Consider the following 15,939-nt stretch of genomic DNA (forward strand, 5'->3'; position numbering starts at 1 on the left):
GTTTGTTTAGTCTTATGGTATTGTCTTGTCAAAATGCTTCTGGTTAAAAAGAGAAGCATTGTGTTTACAAATCTGCTGAAATGTTTGCCAGAATTTTGGTGCTATCTTTAATAAAGATGTTTGACTCCAGAATCCTAACGAATAGGTAAGTAAATAGGGATTAATTTTTTTCTAGGTAAAACCTATGAACCATAAAAAATATCTTGTGCCATTTAAATGCCAAATACATGATGCCATTAGATTAGATGATAAGAGTGGACCTGTATTGGCCACCTTATAGCCATAGAGCACTAGCTAGTTCTTTATTCCTCATTCTCATTGTAGCATCAATACCGAGTAAGAACCCAATGACTATGTCCACTAGACTTACTCTGCAGCCCTAGCGACACCTTTTTAAAAAGTAGTCATTTCTTCTGGGCAGGGTAGAACATGCTTGTAGTGCTAGCACTTGGGAAGCCGAGGAGGGGATTACAAATTTGAGGCCAGACTGAACAATATATAGTGTGTCTGAGACTACCCTGGAACTTACTATATTACAAAAGGGGTAGGGGTGTTGTGCTATAATGCATGTGCCATGAAACACAACCTGTGTTTTATTCTCTCTTTAATCATTCTAGAGTCGTATGCATGCTAGAAAGTATAGTGCTTTACCACTTAGTTACAACTCCAGCCCCAATTTTATGTGTATGGATGTTTGCCTTCATGTATGTGTGTGTACCATGTGCATGCCAGTGCCTGCAGAGGCCAGAAGATCCCCAGGAACTGGAGTTACAGATGATTGTGAGCCACCATGTGGATGCTGGGGATCAAACCCAGATCCTTCAGAGGAACAGTCACTGTTCTTAGCAATCTCTCCAGCCCCACCAAACTAAACTTGTAAAAATGCATGATTTGATGTTTTTTATTCATTCTCAAAAGTTTTGCTGTTGTCAATATTATCTAGTACTAAGACACATCATCACCCGTATAAACCTGTTTCCCTGTGTCATTATTCCACCCCCCCCATTCCTTTCTGTCTACTATCTGCTTTCTGATTTGTGGATTTCCCTATTCAGGACATTCCATATAACTGGGAAGCCTTTGTGCATGGCTTCTCATTTATGTTTCAGCCTTTTCCTACAGTTCATCCATCTTGTAGCATATCAGTATTTCATTTCTTTTAGTTACTTAAATATTCTGTTCCGTACTATCAGTTGATGGACATTTGGGTATTCTCCAGAACTCTAGCTTTTAAGAGTTACGGTGAACACATGAGCAGTCTGTTCCAGACTCTCAATGGCATTTCACCAGACACTTGGAAATAAGGTAGACTTCTCATGATTTGCCTGCTGTGATCCTTCCGTAGGGAAGGAAAGGCATATGAAGTGAAGTCTTTGTTATTGTAGATCAGTATAACGAAAATATGCAGACTGTAATCATAGCTACTTGGGAGGCTGAGGCAGAAAGATTTTAAGTTCGAGACCTGCTTGAACTACATAATGAGTTCAAGGCTAGCATAAGCAATTTAGTGAGACTCTGTTTCAGAAATAAAAATTTAAAAAAATTGTTTTTTTGGATTGGCTTAGCTATTAATTGCTTGCCTAGTATATGCAAAGCCTGGAGTTCAGTTCCTGGTACTGGGCAGGGGAGGGAGGAAAGAAAAGGTAAACAGAAGTAAAATGTAGATATAAAGGGTTCAGGTATAGCTCAGTCGATCAGAGTGCTTGTTTAGCATGCCCAAAGCACTACAAAGTTCAGTTCCCTAGTACCACATAAATTTGGGTGTGAAGAACCTGTTCAGACAGTGAACTGAGTAGTTCTTCCACAGGCCAGGCGTTACCTTCAAAAGTCAGTGTAGTGTGAGGCAAGTAGTCTCACAACGTTTTGTCCCAAGTCTTTGTTCTCTGTGTCTGTGTTTATCTGTCTCTCTGTCTCTCTCTCTGTGTGTATCTGTGTGTGCTTAAGACAGGGTCACATTTATAGTCCTAGCTGGCCTGGAAATTGCCACTTATAGACCAAGTTGGCCTTGAACCCACAGAGTTGTGCGTGCCTCTGCCTTGCAAGTGCCTGCCTCTGCCTTCCAAGTGCATGCACCACCACACAGAACTTCATTATTTTTAATTAAGCTGGAGTATTAGGCTGGATGAGTGTGGTGGAACATGCTATAATTCCGGCACTTAGGTAAAGGACAAGAGGATTGAGAGTTAAGAAAATGAAAAGAAGCGGGGTGGTGGTGGTGCACGCCTTTGATCCCAGCACTCGGGAGGCAGAGCCAGGTGGATCTCTGTGAGTTCGAGGCCAGGCTGGTCTACAGAGCGAGATCCAGGACAGGCACCAAAACTACATGGAGAAACCCTGTCTCAAAAAACCAAAGGAAAAGAAAATCCAAAACAAATAAATTTAAAATGTGAAAGGTTGTCTTTGGAGTGACAGTGCTGAAGGAGCATGGCAACAATGCCGTGTGTTAGATTGTATTTCTTTCTGTGCTACAGTGGCAGGTCTCCTGGCTGTCACTCAGCCAGGGCAGGGGTCAGTGAAGAGGCACTGTCATCCTGCCTGCTTCTCTGGCCTTTGCTGTCTTGGGACCTTTTTAAGAAGCCTTTGTCAGATTTGTATTGCTGTGTGACAAACTACTTGAGAGTATCACCTTTAAAAGAGGAATGTTTTGTTTGGCGTTGGGGTTCAGAGATTGGATCCCATGACCAGGTGTCTCTGTTTTAGAGCCACGAGCATGCAGTGGGAAAGCTCTGCTTACTTATGGTGGCTGGGAAGCAAAAAGACAGGTACCAGTATCCCTTCCAAGAGCAACCCACTTCCTCCTAGTAAGCAGCACTTAATATACTTTACTCATGCATTTTATGCATCTTCTGTTATGCTCAAAGCTGATTATCAATTGAATATAAATGGTAAATTGCATTGAGGTTTATTAATTATGCATCTGTTTAAATTCTTTCTCTTTTCCCCAGATAACTTTTTTGTGGATGATTTTGCCAGATTTTCTTCCTTGGACTCTAGAGGCAAGACTGCTGCTATAGCCAACAGTATGAACTATCTGACAAAAAAAGGTAACCCATCTGAGCTAGTCTGGGATCCAACATATTCATTCTTTACTTAGTATCTGAAAATATAATTCCATCTTACTGTCTTGGGAAAAGATCCCATAATTCCTTTTATTAATTTTCTCTTATAATGTAAATGTAGAAAATACATATTGAAAATGTAATTCTATGTATGTGTTTAAAAATTCAAGCATGTTCTTTATAAATTTTATGTTTATCATTAAAATTGATAGGAAAAGCCCTTCATAGTTCAAAATGGAAAACATAGGAAAACGATTTTGTCTGATTCTTCGATAACATCTTAGAGTTAATTTTATTGTAGCACTTATAGGATAAACTGGATTCTAGAAAACCTTGTGTAATTCTTTAAAGTGATTTTATGCAGAGTTACTTAGGCTACACTTGTCTAAAGTGACAGTTCTCAGTGGCAGACAGGTCCTTTCCCTCTGACGGAGTTGACACGATCACCCTTCCAGAGTCGTTCTAATACTACTTGCTGCTCCAGAAAGCACCAGTTGTCATTAGGACAGCTCCGTTTACCCTGCTGCGATCTTCCCTCTGGATTCCTGGGTCTGTTACGTTCACATCATTAGTCCACTGGGTTTCTCAGAGAATTTGTCTCTAAGGGGTCCTAGGACAGAGCTTGAGCATGGTGGGAGCTAGAGCAGGAAGCAGTACAGCCTTGTTAGCCCGTGTAATCTGCTGACTCTTCTGATGGGCATTTCATTACACAAATGACGTTCTCTTTTCTTCTACTCTTTTCTTCTTTGCCTCTGTCCAGGAATGTCCTCCAAGGAAATCTATGGTAACGCAAAACTCCAGAATGTTCCCTTCATTTTCATGATTAATTTATGGTTTCAGGACCGTTGTTATTCAGAATTTATTGACATTTCATTGTGATGTTTCTGAATCCTGTGGGTAACAGTAGAGTATAGATGCACTATATAATGTTTTCAGTCCTTTCGGAAAGTTGTAAATTAACATGAGTAAATACTACATTGCGCTGCCCACATGTCTCATTGTCTATGCTAACAGATTCCCAGACCACAGGGCAGTTAATCAATGCATGTTCCTAGTTTCTAATTGAGCTGCTTGGAAGATTGCTCTGCTTCTGTTAGTAGAGAAGTTCCACTACCTTCTGCTCTGTATCTATCAAACCAGTCATTTTCTTATTTTTCATTTTGCATGTTTTTCAGAAATTATTTGGCCTAATTTTAATGTTGAAACAAAGAATATCTTTTTTTTTCCTTCTAGTCAGTTTGTTGTTTTTGTTTTTCTGCAGATGATTCCTTTATTAGGCCAGTGACTTTTTGGATTGTTGGGGATTTTGATAGCCCTTCTGGACGGCAGTTGTTATATGATGCCATTAAACATCAGGCAAGTTTCTCAGATTTCATTCTGGGGTGGGGCGTTATGGAGTATTTTATTTTGGTTTTGTTGGCTTGTTTCTGAGGCTCCAATTGGCTTTGTGATCACCTCTGTGCTAGTGTGGTTATTCTGGCATTTCTAATGTTTCTTGGTGTGCTGAGGGAAATGAGCATAGTGTCTTCAAAGTTGTCAGCTCCTAAGAAAAGAGTTCAAAGACTGCAGGGCCTAGCTTCACTTGAGGGAGTAGATTCTCTAAGAGAAAACATAATGAAATTCTCAGTGTAGAATTTTCTTGCATGACTGTGCATGTCCTTACTGCAGTGATCTTGCCATGTACTGCAACATCAAGAGAGCTCCCAGGCCAGCAGGTGGTGTGTGTTCCACATAAGTAGATGCAGGCTCCCAGAGGAGTGTTCACATCACTGCTGCCAGTCAATTTGTATGTGTACAATAAGAGTTGAGAGGATTGGGGATTTAGCTCAGTGGTAGAGCGCTTGCTAGGCGTGGGTTCGGTCCTCAGCTCGGGGGGGGGGGGGGGGGTGCAAAAAAAAAAGAGTTGAGACATTGCAATGCAGAGTGGTTGAGAAGAAGTGGATTCTTCCTGCCAGGTGGTGGTGGTGGCCTTTAATCCCAGCACTCGGGAGGCAGAGGCAGGTGGATCTCTGTGAGGACAGCCTGGGCTACAGAGTGAATTCCAGGAAAGGTGCAAAGCTACACAGAGAAACCCTGTCTCGAAAAACAAACAAACAAACAAAAAACCCAAACAACAACTACAACAAAAGGTCCTTCTTCCTGTTTCACTTTGCAGTTTCATCTAGAAGTCACATTTCTCTTTGTGTCCTTTTCTAACCTGAGCCCCAAGAAGACTGACTGAAATAAGTAAATACCCAGGGATTTTCACTGTGGGGCCAAGGATCTTTACTGTTTAAGACACTGGATGGGATACTGTGGTCAGTTGATGGTTGAGTCAGGATAGTTTATAATGATGTACACCCAGCACTCCCTAATGTGAAGGGAGAAACTCCTCACATGGTCCCAGGGTGGGAACACCAGGAATGAGAATTCTAGCTCTTAAATACATATTTTCATTGAGGTGAAGTACGTATTCATATACTTGGTGTCACAAGCAAGTATGTCCCTGTGTCCACCACCCAGATCAGAAAATAATGATGTCACTGAAGGCCCCCAAGCCACTATTTCCCTCCCTCTACTTGCATCATGAAATCTTGGAATGTAGACTTGTACCTGCTTCATTTACTCAACATTTTGTGAGCTGACTTTTTAATTTCAGTGACTTTTTCAAGAAATGATTTCTTTTCGTGTGTGTGTGTGTGTGTGTGTGTGTGTGTGTGTGTGTGTGTGTGTGTGCCTATATGTACGTACACACACACACACACACACACACACACACACACACACAGCACATGCATGTCTGTAGCCCAAGAAGGCCAAAGAGAACGTCAGAGCCCCCCGGAACTGTTAGGGATAGCTGTGAGCTGTCATGTGCGTATTGGGAACCAAATGAGAGTTCTCTAAAAGAGCAGCAAGTTGTCTTAACAGCTGAGCCATCTCTCCAGCTCCTGATCCCCCCTCCTTTTTTTTTTTTTTTTTTTTTTGCTACATTTTAATTTATTTATGGGAAGAGATACTTACATACATGGCATGGTACATTTGTGGAAGTTAGAGGACAGCTTATGGGAAAGTTGTAGCTGGAGAGTTTCTTTCTAGGTCCCGCCAAGTCCCCGCAGTCCCACAGCCCACTTATAAAATAATCACTCAGACGCTTATATTACTTATGAGTGGCAGACTTCTTTTTTTTTTTTTTTTTTGGCTTTTCGAGACAGGGTTTCTCTGTGTAGCTTTGCGCCTGTCCTGGAACTCGCTTGGTAGCCCAGGCTGGCCTCGAACTCACAGAGATCCGCCTGGCTCTGCCTCCCGAGTGCTGGGATTAAAGGCATGTGCCACCACCCGCCCGGCGTGGCAGGCTTCTTGTTATCTAGTTCTTCTATCTTAAATTAACCATTTCTATTAATCTATACCTTGCCACGTGGCTCGTGGCTTACTGGTACTTTACATCCTGCTCCTCATTACAGCGCCTGGCAGCGTCTCTCTGCCTCAGCCTTCCACTTCCCAGCCTTCTCCTCTCTCTTTGTCCCGCCTATAACTGGCCAATCAGCATTTTATTTATCAATCAATCATCCACAGCAGAAAATACTTTCCTTCCACCCTAAGGGTCATAGGGATTGAACTCAGGTCTTTATTGGCGACAAGCACCTTTATTGGCTAAGTCACATCACTGGCTAGCTTACATTCTTGATGTAAGCCCTGTTTGGTTTTATGGTCCTCCATCTTCTTCCGTGTGGATTCATGCTTTGGTTTTGTTAGATAGTTTGTCTTTTACCCATGGGGAGTTCCATTGCTGCTGGTATCTGAAGGCCATGTGAATGAAGATGGGTGAGCAGGGACCTGAAAAAAGGTTTGAGTTTTAGAAAAGATGGAATGCAGTTAGAGTATAAAATGTACTGAAGAAACATAGCACTCTTGATGTCAGGTGTGTATAGAAATGAAGTTGGAGAGGAAGTCTGGGGCCAGTTCATACTGCATTTGGCAGACTTAACCGTACATATCATCTGAACTTTATTTTGACTGCAGATAACTACTGAAGATGTTTAGAAGAGATATTGCTATTATGGAGCATGACTAATGTTAATGTTGTGTGCCCTGCACCACCATCCCCCCTTGGAGGCAGGGTCTTACCATGTGACTTTGCTCTGGCTGTGTAGCCCAGACTGGTTTTCAGACATCTATCTGCCTGCCTCTGCCTCTTGAGTGCAAAGAGTAAAGACATGCATGCACCACCATACCTGGTCAGTGTTGCCTTTTTGAAGTTCTTAACGTGTATCATATAATTCTTCTCTCCCTTTTTATAAATAGAAAACCAGTAACAATGTTAGGATAAGTATGATCAATAATCCCAGCCAGGAGATAAGTTACTCGAACACTCCAATCTTCAGAGCAATCTGGGCAGCTCTCCAAACACAGACCTCCAACTCTGCTAAGAACTTCATCACCAAAATGGCCAAAGAGGAGACGGCAGAGGCCCTGGCCGCAGGAGTAGACATCGGGGAATTCTCTGTTGGGGTAAGGCTCGCAGGTTCTGAGGCTAGCCGGGTCATTCATGTTTCTCCCCTGGGCTGATGTATACTAGTTAGAATTGGGTTTGTGATTGCTTCTAAGTCTCAGGATATTTGTTGTTGTCGTTGTATTAGAATCTTAAGAAATAATTCTGTCATGTTACTCTTTACTTTTAAACTTGCTTTAGTTTTAAAATGCGTAGGATACAAGTTTGTGCCGCTTTGTTTGTATGATCTTTAAAAGACAATATTAAGCAAAAAAGCAAATTTAAGATGTTTATGAGTTAGAGAGTCAGCCATTCTTTTTTTTCCGATAAAAGCCTGCGTTTATTCATTTGTCTAGTGTTACTTATTTTTTGACAGTGTTTTTGTAGTTTTAAAATTTCTTATAAAGCCATGCATATATTGAGTTTCAGTTAGAGGAAATGGCTGTCACCTGAGGTTACCAAGATTTAAAAATGCAAAATAAAGTTATTGAGAATAGATTGCCAGGTAAACAAATCAGTAGAAAATAGGAAAAGGGAATGAGCAGTTTATGAAGAGGGAAGAAAGAAGAGAAAATGGAGAATTAAGATGTTATAATGTTAATTATGAAATTTGGTTATTACTTTTCACAAAAGCACTTTATAGTTTACTCATTGTTATTATTCATTTATGATGTTTGCTTAATAATTGTGACTTTCCTTAAAATTGATTACTTCCTAGGGCATGGATGTCAGTCTTTTTAAAGAGGCCTTTGAGTCTTCCAAGATGGATTTCATTTTGTCTCATGCCCTGTACTGCAGGGACGTCCTGAAGCTGAAGAAGGGACAGAGAGTGGTGATCAGCAACGGAAGGGTGAGAACTTTCTGGGCTGCGAAGCTTGCCTTCAATAGGTTTTTAAGCTGTCTCTCTCCTTTGAGATGTCTATGGTCTGCGCTAGAGCTGCCCTCCTGTTGGCTGACAGGCTTCTGAGTGCCAGTGCAGAAAGCTCTGTCCTGTCTTTCCAAGAAAGTGTGCTTCTGATGCAGACCCTGTTGGCCCCTGTGGTTTATTTGTGTCTTGACCATGAGGGAGGTAGTGAGTGTGGGGCTGTCAGAACAGAAGTCAGTGTAGCAGTCTGTAAGGTAGGTCTTGCTGCTGTGTGCTGAGAACTAATGCAGATGACCTGCTCTTTCACGTCAGTTTGCTTAGAAATTAACTGTCCGCCGAACAAACAGGTAAACAGTAACTGAGTTTCTCAGGCTTTATTTTTATTCTTCATTCATTTTAAGACGTGCTCCAGGGCTGGGTTGTAAGACGCTTTGGAGTGTTAGCTATCCCAGGGCTACAGACTTTGGAGTGTTAGCTATCCCAGGGCTAGCAGAAGCTTCACAGCAACTGGTGACCACCCTCTGCAGCTTGTCCCTACTCTTTACCTCACAGATCATTGGGCCGCTGGAGGAGAGTGAGCTCTTTAATCAAGACGATTTCCACCTCCTAGAAAATATCATCTTGAAAACATCGGGACAGAAAATAAAATCTCATATCCAACAGCTTCGTGTAGAAGAAGATGTGTAAGTTTTTATAACTAGTAACTAGTTAGATAATAAATGATAAAACTGGTTTTCTAATTAGAAGCTAGATCATGTCACAGAGTTTTTATTAATTTCTCCTCATTGGTCAAAGTGAGGACTATATTTTGTCAAATATATTACCAAGTCAGTGGGTTTATTTCCAGTTTTACTGTAATAATGCTCCAATTGACAGTTATGTTTCTGAATTATTTCTCCATTTTGAATCTGGAAAAAAGTTCACACATATGCAGAAACAGAGGGCCCTATTGGATGTGTAGAGACTGTCCGCTGACTTTGTATTGGGAGGAAATGCACACCAAATGCTTCTTCTCCTTTACCTTCCTGTGTGGGAGCTGAAGCTGTTCTCTTGCAGAGGGATGAAAAGTTAGATGTTGCTGGCTTGTGATTTAATTATCTTAGTATTTTTATTAGCTAATGTCTTTTAGCATGTTTCACTTCCAAGAATTAAATTGAGTGGGTCATATATTTGCTGTGTAACAAAAGCCCCTGGTTGTAGTAGTCCTTTCTGCATTAGATGTCACTGGAATTTGTATTTGGGGATATATTTGTTTAATAAGGACCTGCTATGCCATTTCCCATAGTAGCCTCATCACTTTCCATTCCTGTCAACCGTGCTGGTCTCAGTGTCTCTGTATTCTCACCAGCACTTCCTGGTTTTTTGTTTTGTTTTGTTTTGTTGTTTGTTTGTTTAAGTAGTAGCCATCCTCATGGGTATGGTGTGGTACTCGGTATAGTTTGATCGTATCTTTGAGTTCTCATCCACACTGGCCATTGAGTATCTTTAGGGAAATGTCTATTCCAGTCTTCATCATTTTAAATCGGGTTCTCTGGTTTTCTTGTTTAATTGTGGGCATTCCTTATGTTCTGGATGTCAGTTCCCTATCTTTCCTTTGGCTGCCCTTTGACCCTTTGAATAATGCCATTTGATTCATAGTTGGAGTATACAAAGAAATTGAAGATCTCCCTTTTTTCCTTCATCTTTTTCATGTACTGTCACACTGCATCTTTTAGTGATGTGTTGTCTTTGATAGCTGCCAAAGTAGTCCCTTGGTCATGTGATATAGATTGTGTGTGTGTGTGTGTGTGTGTGTGTGTGTGTGCGCGTGCGTGCTGCTGTGGATGGTGGAACCTAGATTCTCATATATACTAGGAAAGTTTTCTACCACTGAGCTACTTCCCCAGACTGAGAAAAAGTTCTTTTCATCTGACTCACTGCTGAGGTCAAGGTAAAAAGCCTCAGTTGCTTTTGAGTGTTGCCCTTTTGTCTGGCTTGTGAAACACTTCCCTGATGCTGCACAGTTTTAGTATCTCCAGGGCCACTGTGTTTTGGGGTAGTCCCCTGTTATAGTGAGAGCTTTCTGAAGCTTGGCTGTGGACTCTTTGATCTTGGTGCTTTATGATGTGTAGGAAGTTGTTCTGTGTGCCAAAAGTGTTCACAGTTGATTGTGGAAGTTTATGATGTGATTGGTTCAAAGAGAAAACGTGTAAACTTTGTTATAGTTGAAGTCTGTCACAGCGGTTTGAATGGCTTACCTGGGGTATTGTATTCCAGTCTAGCTTCTCTAGGCTTATGACATAGATAATTCAAGGTCTCCTATAAATCAGCTTAGAAGGGGTTAGCAGGCCAGTAAGATGGCTCAGTGAATAAAGGTACCTGCTCCAGACCTGACCACCTCAGTTTGGTTCCTGGGACCCATGTGATAGAAAGAGATAACCAGCTCCTTGAGGTGTTCTCTGACATCCACAACATGTGAGAGCACACGAACATACACACAAATAAATAAATGTAACTAAAATTTTTTTAAATAGAGGGGGTAGATAAAACAGGGAGTTTTTGTTTTGTTTTGTTTTATGTCTGTTAACACATTAAAGAACCTCAGAGGCACCAAAATGGATCGATGTTGCACTAAGGGATGAAAACAAAGCACTTCTTGGATTAATTTGACCAAGGGTGAGCCCAACTTGAATTCTCCACTTCTTTTCTTGTATCTTCCATCTCTCTGTATGTAGTTTGTGGTTACTGATCCATCTGTAGTCTGTCGTGTGTGTGTGTGTGTGTGTGTGTGTGTGTGTGTGTGTGTGTGTGTGTGTGTGGTCTCTATTTGTCCCTTTATCTACCTTCCTCTGACAAAAGGCTTGCTCTGTATTTATTATGCAACACAGAAAGTATGGCATGGGAAAGAATGAGATTCTTTACAGAAATCTTTAACAAGAGTTTTGTAAGGGAAGCGATAACTTGACCAATCCAGAATAGAAAACTATAAGCAAATATTTTCAACTTATATCCACATGTTGTTTCCAACATTTATGTCAGATATTTGTTGTATAAGGTTGCTTTCAACCTGTTAGCTGTTTCAGCAAATGATTACTATGACACACACACACATAACACACATACCTACCCCTACCTTTGGGTCAAGGGCATAGAAGAGTAAATCTATATCTTAGCTTAGGTTGTAAAAGCTGATTGCATAGGAAGTTCAAGACTAGTAAGGTTACACCGTTCTCTTAAAGGCGGGTTAAACTGAAGGGGCTGAGTGCACAGTAGGATACTAGGTTACACACTTTGTCTTAGAGGACCTCAAGGGGTATTATTAACTTTGCTGTGAGATTTGCCAAAAGTTCAGTCTTGGGGGTCAAGAGATGTTGTCATAAAAATATATTACTACAGTTTTATTTTTTCCCTGTGCTAGAAATGAGCCCAGAAATACTAGGCAGTTCACAGGTCTTTTTTTAATTGCATACTGTAATGCTGATTCTAATATTGAAGTCAGAAACCAGCATCAATATTGAATAGCTGGTTAGTGGTTAATAGATTTTGCTGCAGTAATCCTAAAAAGTAATAGCATTATTTAAACCAGGCCCTGAGCTAGGTCTCAGTATGTTTAGCTAACACGGTATTTACAGCAGCCTTGTAAAGTAGGTAGTACCTGTCCTTCATATGTGGAGAAAAGTAACATTCCAGAGATGATCAAGCCAATCACAGAATCATGCCTTTTGGTACTGAGTTCATGCCTCTTTTAAACCACCTTGTTGGCATTAATTCTGTGTTTGGACTGATGGTGTTCAACAATAATTAGAAAATCTGCAGATAAAGTGATGCTAAGATTTCATAACTCCATCTTTTAGGGCAAGTGATTTGGTAATGAAGGTGGATGCTCTCCTGTCAGCGCAACCCAAAGGAGAGGCAAGGATCGACTACCAGTTCTTTGAAGACAAACACAGGTATAGAATTAATGTTGAATTTATGCACATGCTTGAATATTAAACTTTTAGGCTTTCCTTTGTCTCATATTCTTTGTTTTCCATATAAGGTTTTAGAAACCTTATATGTCATTAGAGAAATGAGAAGTTAGTGTGTGGTTTTCTTTGTATGTTAATGTTCACATATAAAATGAAGCTTCATATATAAAATTCAGTTTCATGAAAGGTGGTACTTCTAAATAAACTTGAAGTAATTCTGATTATATCTTTTTAATGAAAATAACTATTAATGAAATAGAACAGCTGGAATTACCTGATATCCAGGAGTAACCAGATTGCTTAGATACTAGGTAAATACTTGTCTCTTGTTTATTATTATTATTATAAAAAAACATTGTTTCCAATAAATAAAAATGTATTTAGGATATGGAGATGTCTCTGTCTTTTTATTCTTCAGTTTTTTGTTTTGAAGTTTCAAACATGGATGAAGTTGCAAGACTTGCAAAGAATAACCATGCATTTGTAACTATATTTATGCTTATTGGGTACCTCCTATTGGTAACCTACATGTCTGTAACTCAGTGTGTGCATCTGTGTAGATGTAACCAACCGTCTTATTAAATAAGAAACACAGAGCCAATGTAAAGATAAAAGCCCAAGAGGTCAGAGCTAAGAGCCTTACCCTTCCTGCTTCAGCGATCCTCTTTAGCCAAGAGAGACCTACTTCCTGAGTGTTTGTCTTATATAAACTTTCTGTTCTGCCTTCTCATTGGTTGTAAACCCAACCACATGACTGCCTCGTCATTGCCTGTTTGTACAGACCTCCAGGTTTTCTATGGTTGGTATTGAGATTAAAGGCGTGTGTCTCCAATGCTGGCTGTATCCTTGACCACACAGAGATCTACCTAACTCTGCCTACCAAGTGCTGGGATTAAAGGCGTGCGCCATGAATGCCCAGCTCTGCTATGGCTTGCTATTAGCTCTGACCCCCAGGCAACTTTATTTGCTAACATACAAATAAAATCACATTTCAGTACAAATAAAATATCACCATACATCTGTGTATTACATATATTACCTGTACTCACATCTCTTTTTCTAGCATTTGAAAATTCATTGCTGACATGATATAACATGTCTAAAGCGTTCAGTATGTGGAGACTTGATCCACAGTACTATGAACATACCTGAGAAATGTGACCTTCATCCAGTAATGCTAATACATAATCTCTGTTCAGATTTTCTCTGATGTCCCCAGACCACACATTGAAGTTACTCATATCTCTTTAATCTCTTTTAATCTAAAAGAGTTCTCTGCCTGCCCCCTTTTTCTTTTATGGCATTGACCTTTTTAAAGAGCCCAGGCAGATTGTCTTTAGAACCCCACAATGTGGGTTATTCCCCTAAGACTGGAATAGTTTGTTATTCTGGAAAACTCAAAACACCAGCTCTTTCTTTTCATTTAAAAATTTTACTTTTGGCCGGGCGGTGGTGGCGCACGCCTTTAATCCCCCCAGCACTCGGGAGGCAGAGCCAGGCGGATCTCTGTGAGTTCGAGGCCAGCCTGGACTACCAAGTGAGTTCCAGGAAAGGCGCAAAGCTACACAGAGAAATCCTGTCTCGAAAAACAAAAACAAAAAAAAAAAAAAAAAAAAAAAAAAATTTTACTTTTGTTATTTTTAATTATATGTCTGTGTGAATATGTGCACATGTGTGCAGGTGCCTGTGGAGGCCTCAGGCTGTTGGATAACCCCCTGGGGCTCGAGTTGTAGGTAGTTATGGGATACCTGGTGTAGGAGCTGGGAACCAAATTCAGGTCCTTTTCAAAAGCAGTATGCACTCTTAACTGCTAAGCTATCTCTCCAAGCCCTTGTCTCCTCATTTATTGATTGCTTGGTATCTCCATCTTCCCCCTCCCACCCCTACCCTGCTCTCTAATCTAGTACCTGTGCGTGCTAAACAGTCACTCTGCCCTTGAGCTATGTCTTCAGCCGCCTTCTGATTTCTGTGTCACTGGGGGCGGAGGCCGGTGTGGCCCCTTCCAGGGGTTTGCCACTAGCAGCATGCTGTGCACATGCTCCTCTTCGCTTCTCCACTGTGCTCTGTAAGAAACAAGTAGGTAGCAGCACAGGAGACAGTGATTGATCTGCTGTCCCATCTGCCTTTCATAGCCAGGACAGTAGGTCCTTAGTGAAGCCTGAGCCCGCTCTAGAGCGTCCTTTTCCCTGTGAGCTCTTTGAGTTTTACATAATTAAAATTGCCATAGTTACAAATTCTGTTATGATGCAATAGAAATTCTTACTGCTGTCATGTTAGCTAAGTATTTGATACCTGTAAATCAAAATTTCTCCTTTCTGTTTTATTAAAAGGTTTTATCCATTCAGCTTATCACATAGCTTTCTTTGTTTCTAATTTTTCATTATGCTGAAACTTGCTTTATTCAAATTAACCCCATTTAATTATTACATAAAAAATAGTTATCATTTCTGCAGCAAATAAAAATGACTATACAGTCAGGCAGTGGTGGCACATGCCTTTAATCCCAGCACTTGGGAGGTAGAAGCAGGCGGATCTCTGTGAGTTCGAGGCTAGCCTGGTCTATAGAGCGAAATCCAGGACAGGCACCAAAAAAACTACACAGAGAAACCCTGTCTCAAAAAACCAAAACCAAATCAAAACAAAACAGAACAAACAAAACAAAACAAAACTATGCAGCCAGGCTATGGGACGTGTTCCTTTAATCCTAGCACTCAGGAGGCAGAGGTAGGTAGATTTCTGAGTTCGAGGCCAGCCTGCTCCACAGAGTGAGTGCTAGGATTGCCAGGGCTACACAGTGAGACCCTGTCTTGAAAAACCAAAATAAGGAAAATAAAAAAAAGACTATGCCATCAATTCTATGTGCCCTTAGTGTGGGCCTCAGACCATCCGCAACAGGGTGTTGTCTAGGAGCCTGCTGAATGATCTTCAGCCTTACAGCAGACCTCTAGTATCAGTATCTGCCTCTTAGTAAGATTCCCCAATGATTCCTGTGAACATACTTTGGGAGGGCATAGTTTTCTTGGATATTTGCTCTATTCACTCAATGGGAATGTATGATCTTCTGTCATGTTTGGCTGCATTCTAGAGTTTTCTCTCACCACTACATCAAGTACATGGTGTTGTTGGTTTATATTGTGCCATTCTCATGTGACTGTTCTTTCCTTGAGTCTTCTTGCCTCCTTTCCTTGTTATAGAATATAGGTGTGATCTTAAAAAATTAATTTAATTTTTTGCATATGGGCGGTATGCCCATGTATATACCTGTGCATGCAGTGTTCATGGAGAGCAGAAAAGGGCATTGGATCCCCTAGAACTGGAGTTCAGGATGCTTGTGAGCACCCATGGGGGTGATTTTTTTTTTTTTTTTTTTTTTTTTTTTTTGAGAATAGCTGCAGAAGAACTATCTTGTATTGAAGTAATGGCTGTTTCCAAAGCATCTAATTTGAAATAACCACCAGCTGCATCTAAACTATTGCTACCTGGTTTTCTGGTTATATTCTACTTTGTGTTGTACTGTTAGCACAGGGGGGCAAAAGTTCTTGCACTGTAAAACTTGGACCACTTCAAACAAAGTAATACATGATTTTGGACCACTGGGTG

At 40.7% G+C, this 15,939-nt stretch overlaps 1 protein-coding gene across 2 annotated transcripts in view; it reads left to right on the forward strand.

Annotated features, from left to right (window-relative positions):
- Positions 1-15,939, forward strand: part of Uggt1 (UDP-glucose glycoprotein glucosyltransferase 1) — a 138,740-nt gene that overhangs the window by 85,162 nt on the left and 37,639 nt on the right. For both annotated transcript variants that reach the window (XR_008219918.1, XM_052745175.1), the window contains exons 20-26: positions 2,946-3,044; positions 3,820-3,843; positions 4,321-4,415; positions 7,341-7,547; positions 8,246-8,377; positions 8,945-9,075; positions 12,226-12,321. Coding sequence is in view for 1 of the 2 variants with exons in the window: in XM_052745175.1 (XP_052601135.1) it covers positions 2,946-3,044; positions 3,820-3,843; positions 4,321-4,415; positions 7,341-7,547; positions 8,246-8,377; positions 8,945-9,075; positions 12,226-12,321 (784 nt within the window). In the remaining variant the exon portion in view is untranslated. The remainder of the gene's footprint in view (positions 1-2,945; positions 3,045-3,819; positions 3,844-4,320; positions 4,416-7,340; positions 7,548-8,245; positions 8,378-8,944; positions 9,076-12,225; positions 12,322-15,939) is intronic.

The sequence above is a fragment of the Peromyscus californicus genome, unplaced genomic scaffold, assembly GCF_007827085.1.
Source record: "Peromyscus californicus insignis strain IS unplaced genomic scaffold, ASM782708v3 Scaffold_19__1_contigs__length_69161282, whole genome shotgun sequence".
Lineage (NCBI taxonomy): Eukaryota > Metazoa > Chordata > Mammalia > Rodentia > Cricetidae > Peromyscus > Peromyscus californicus.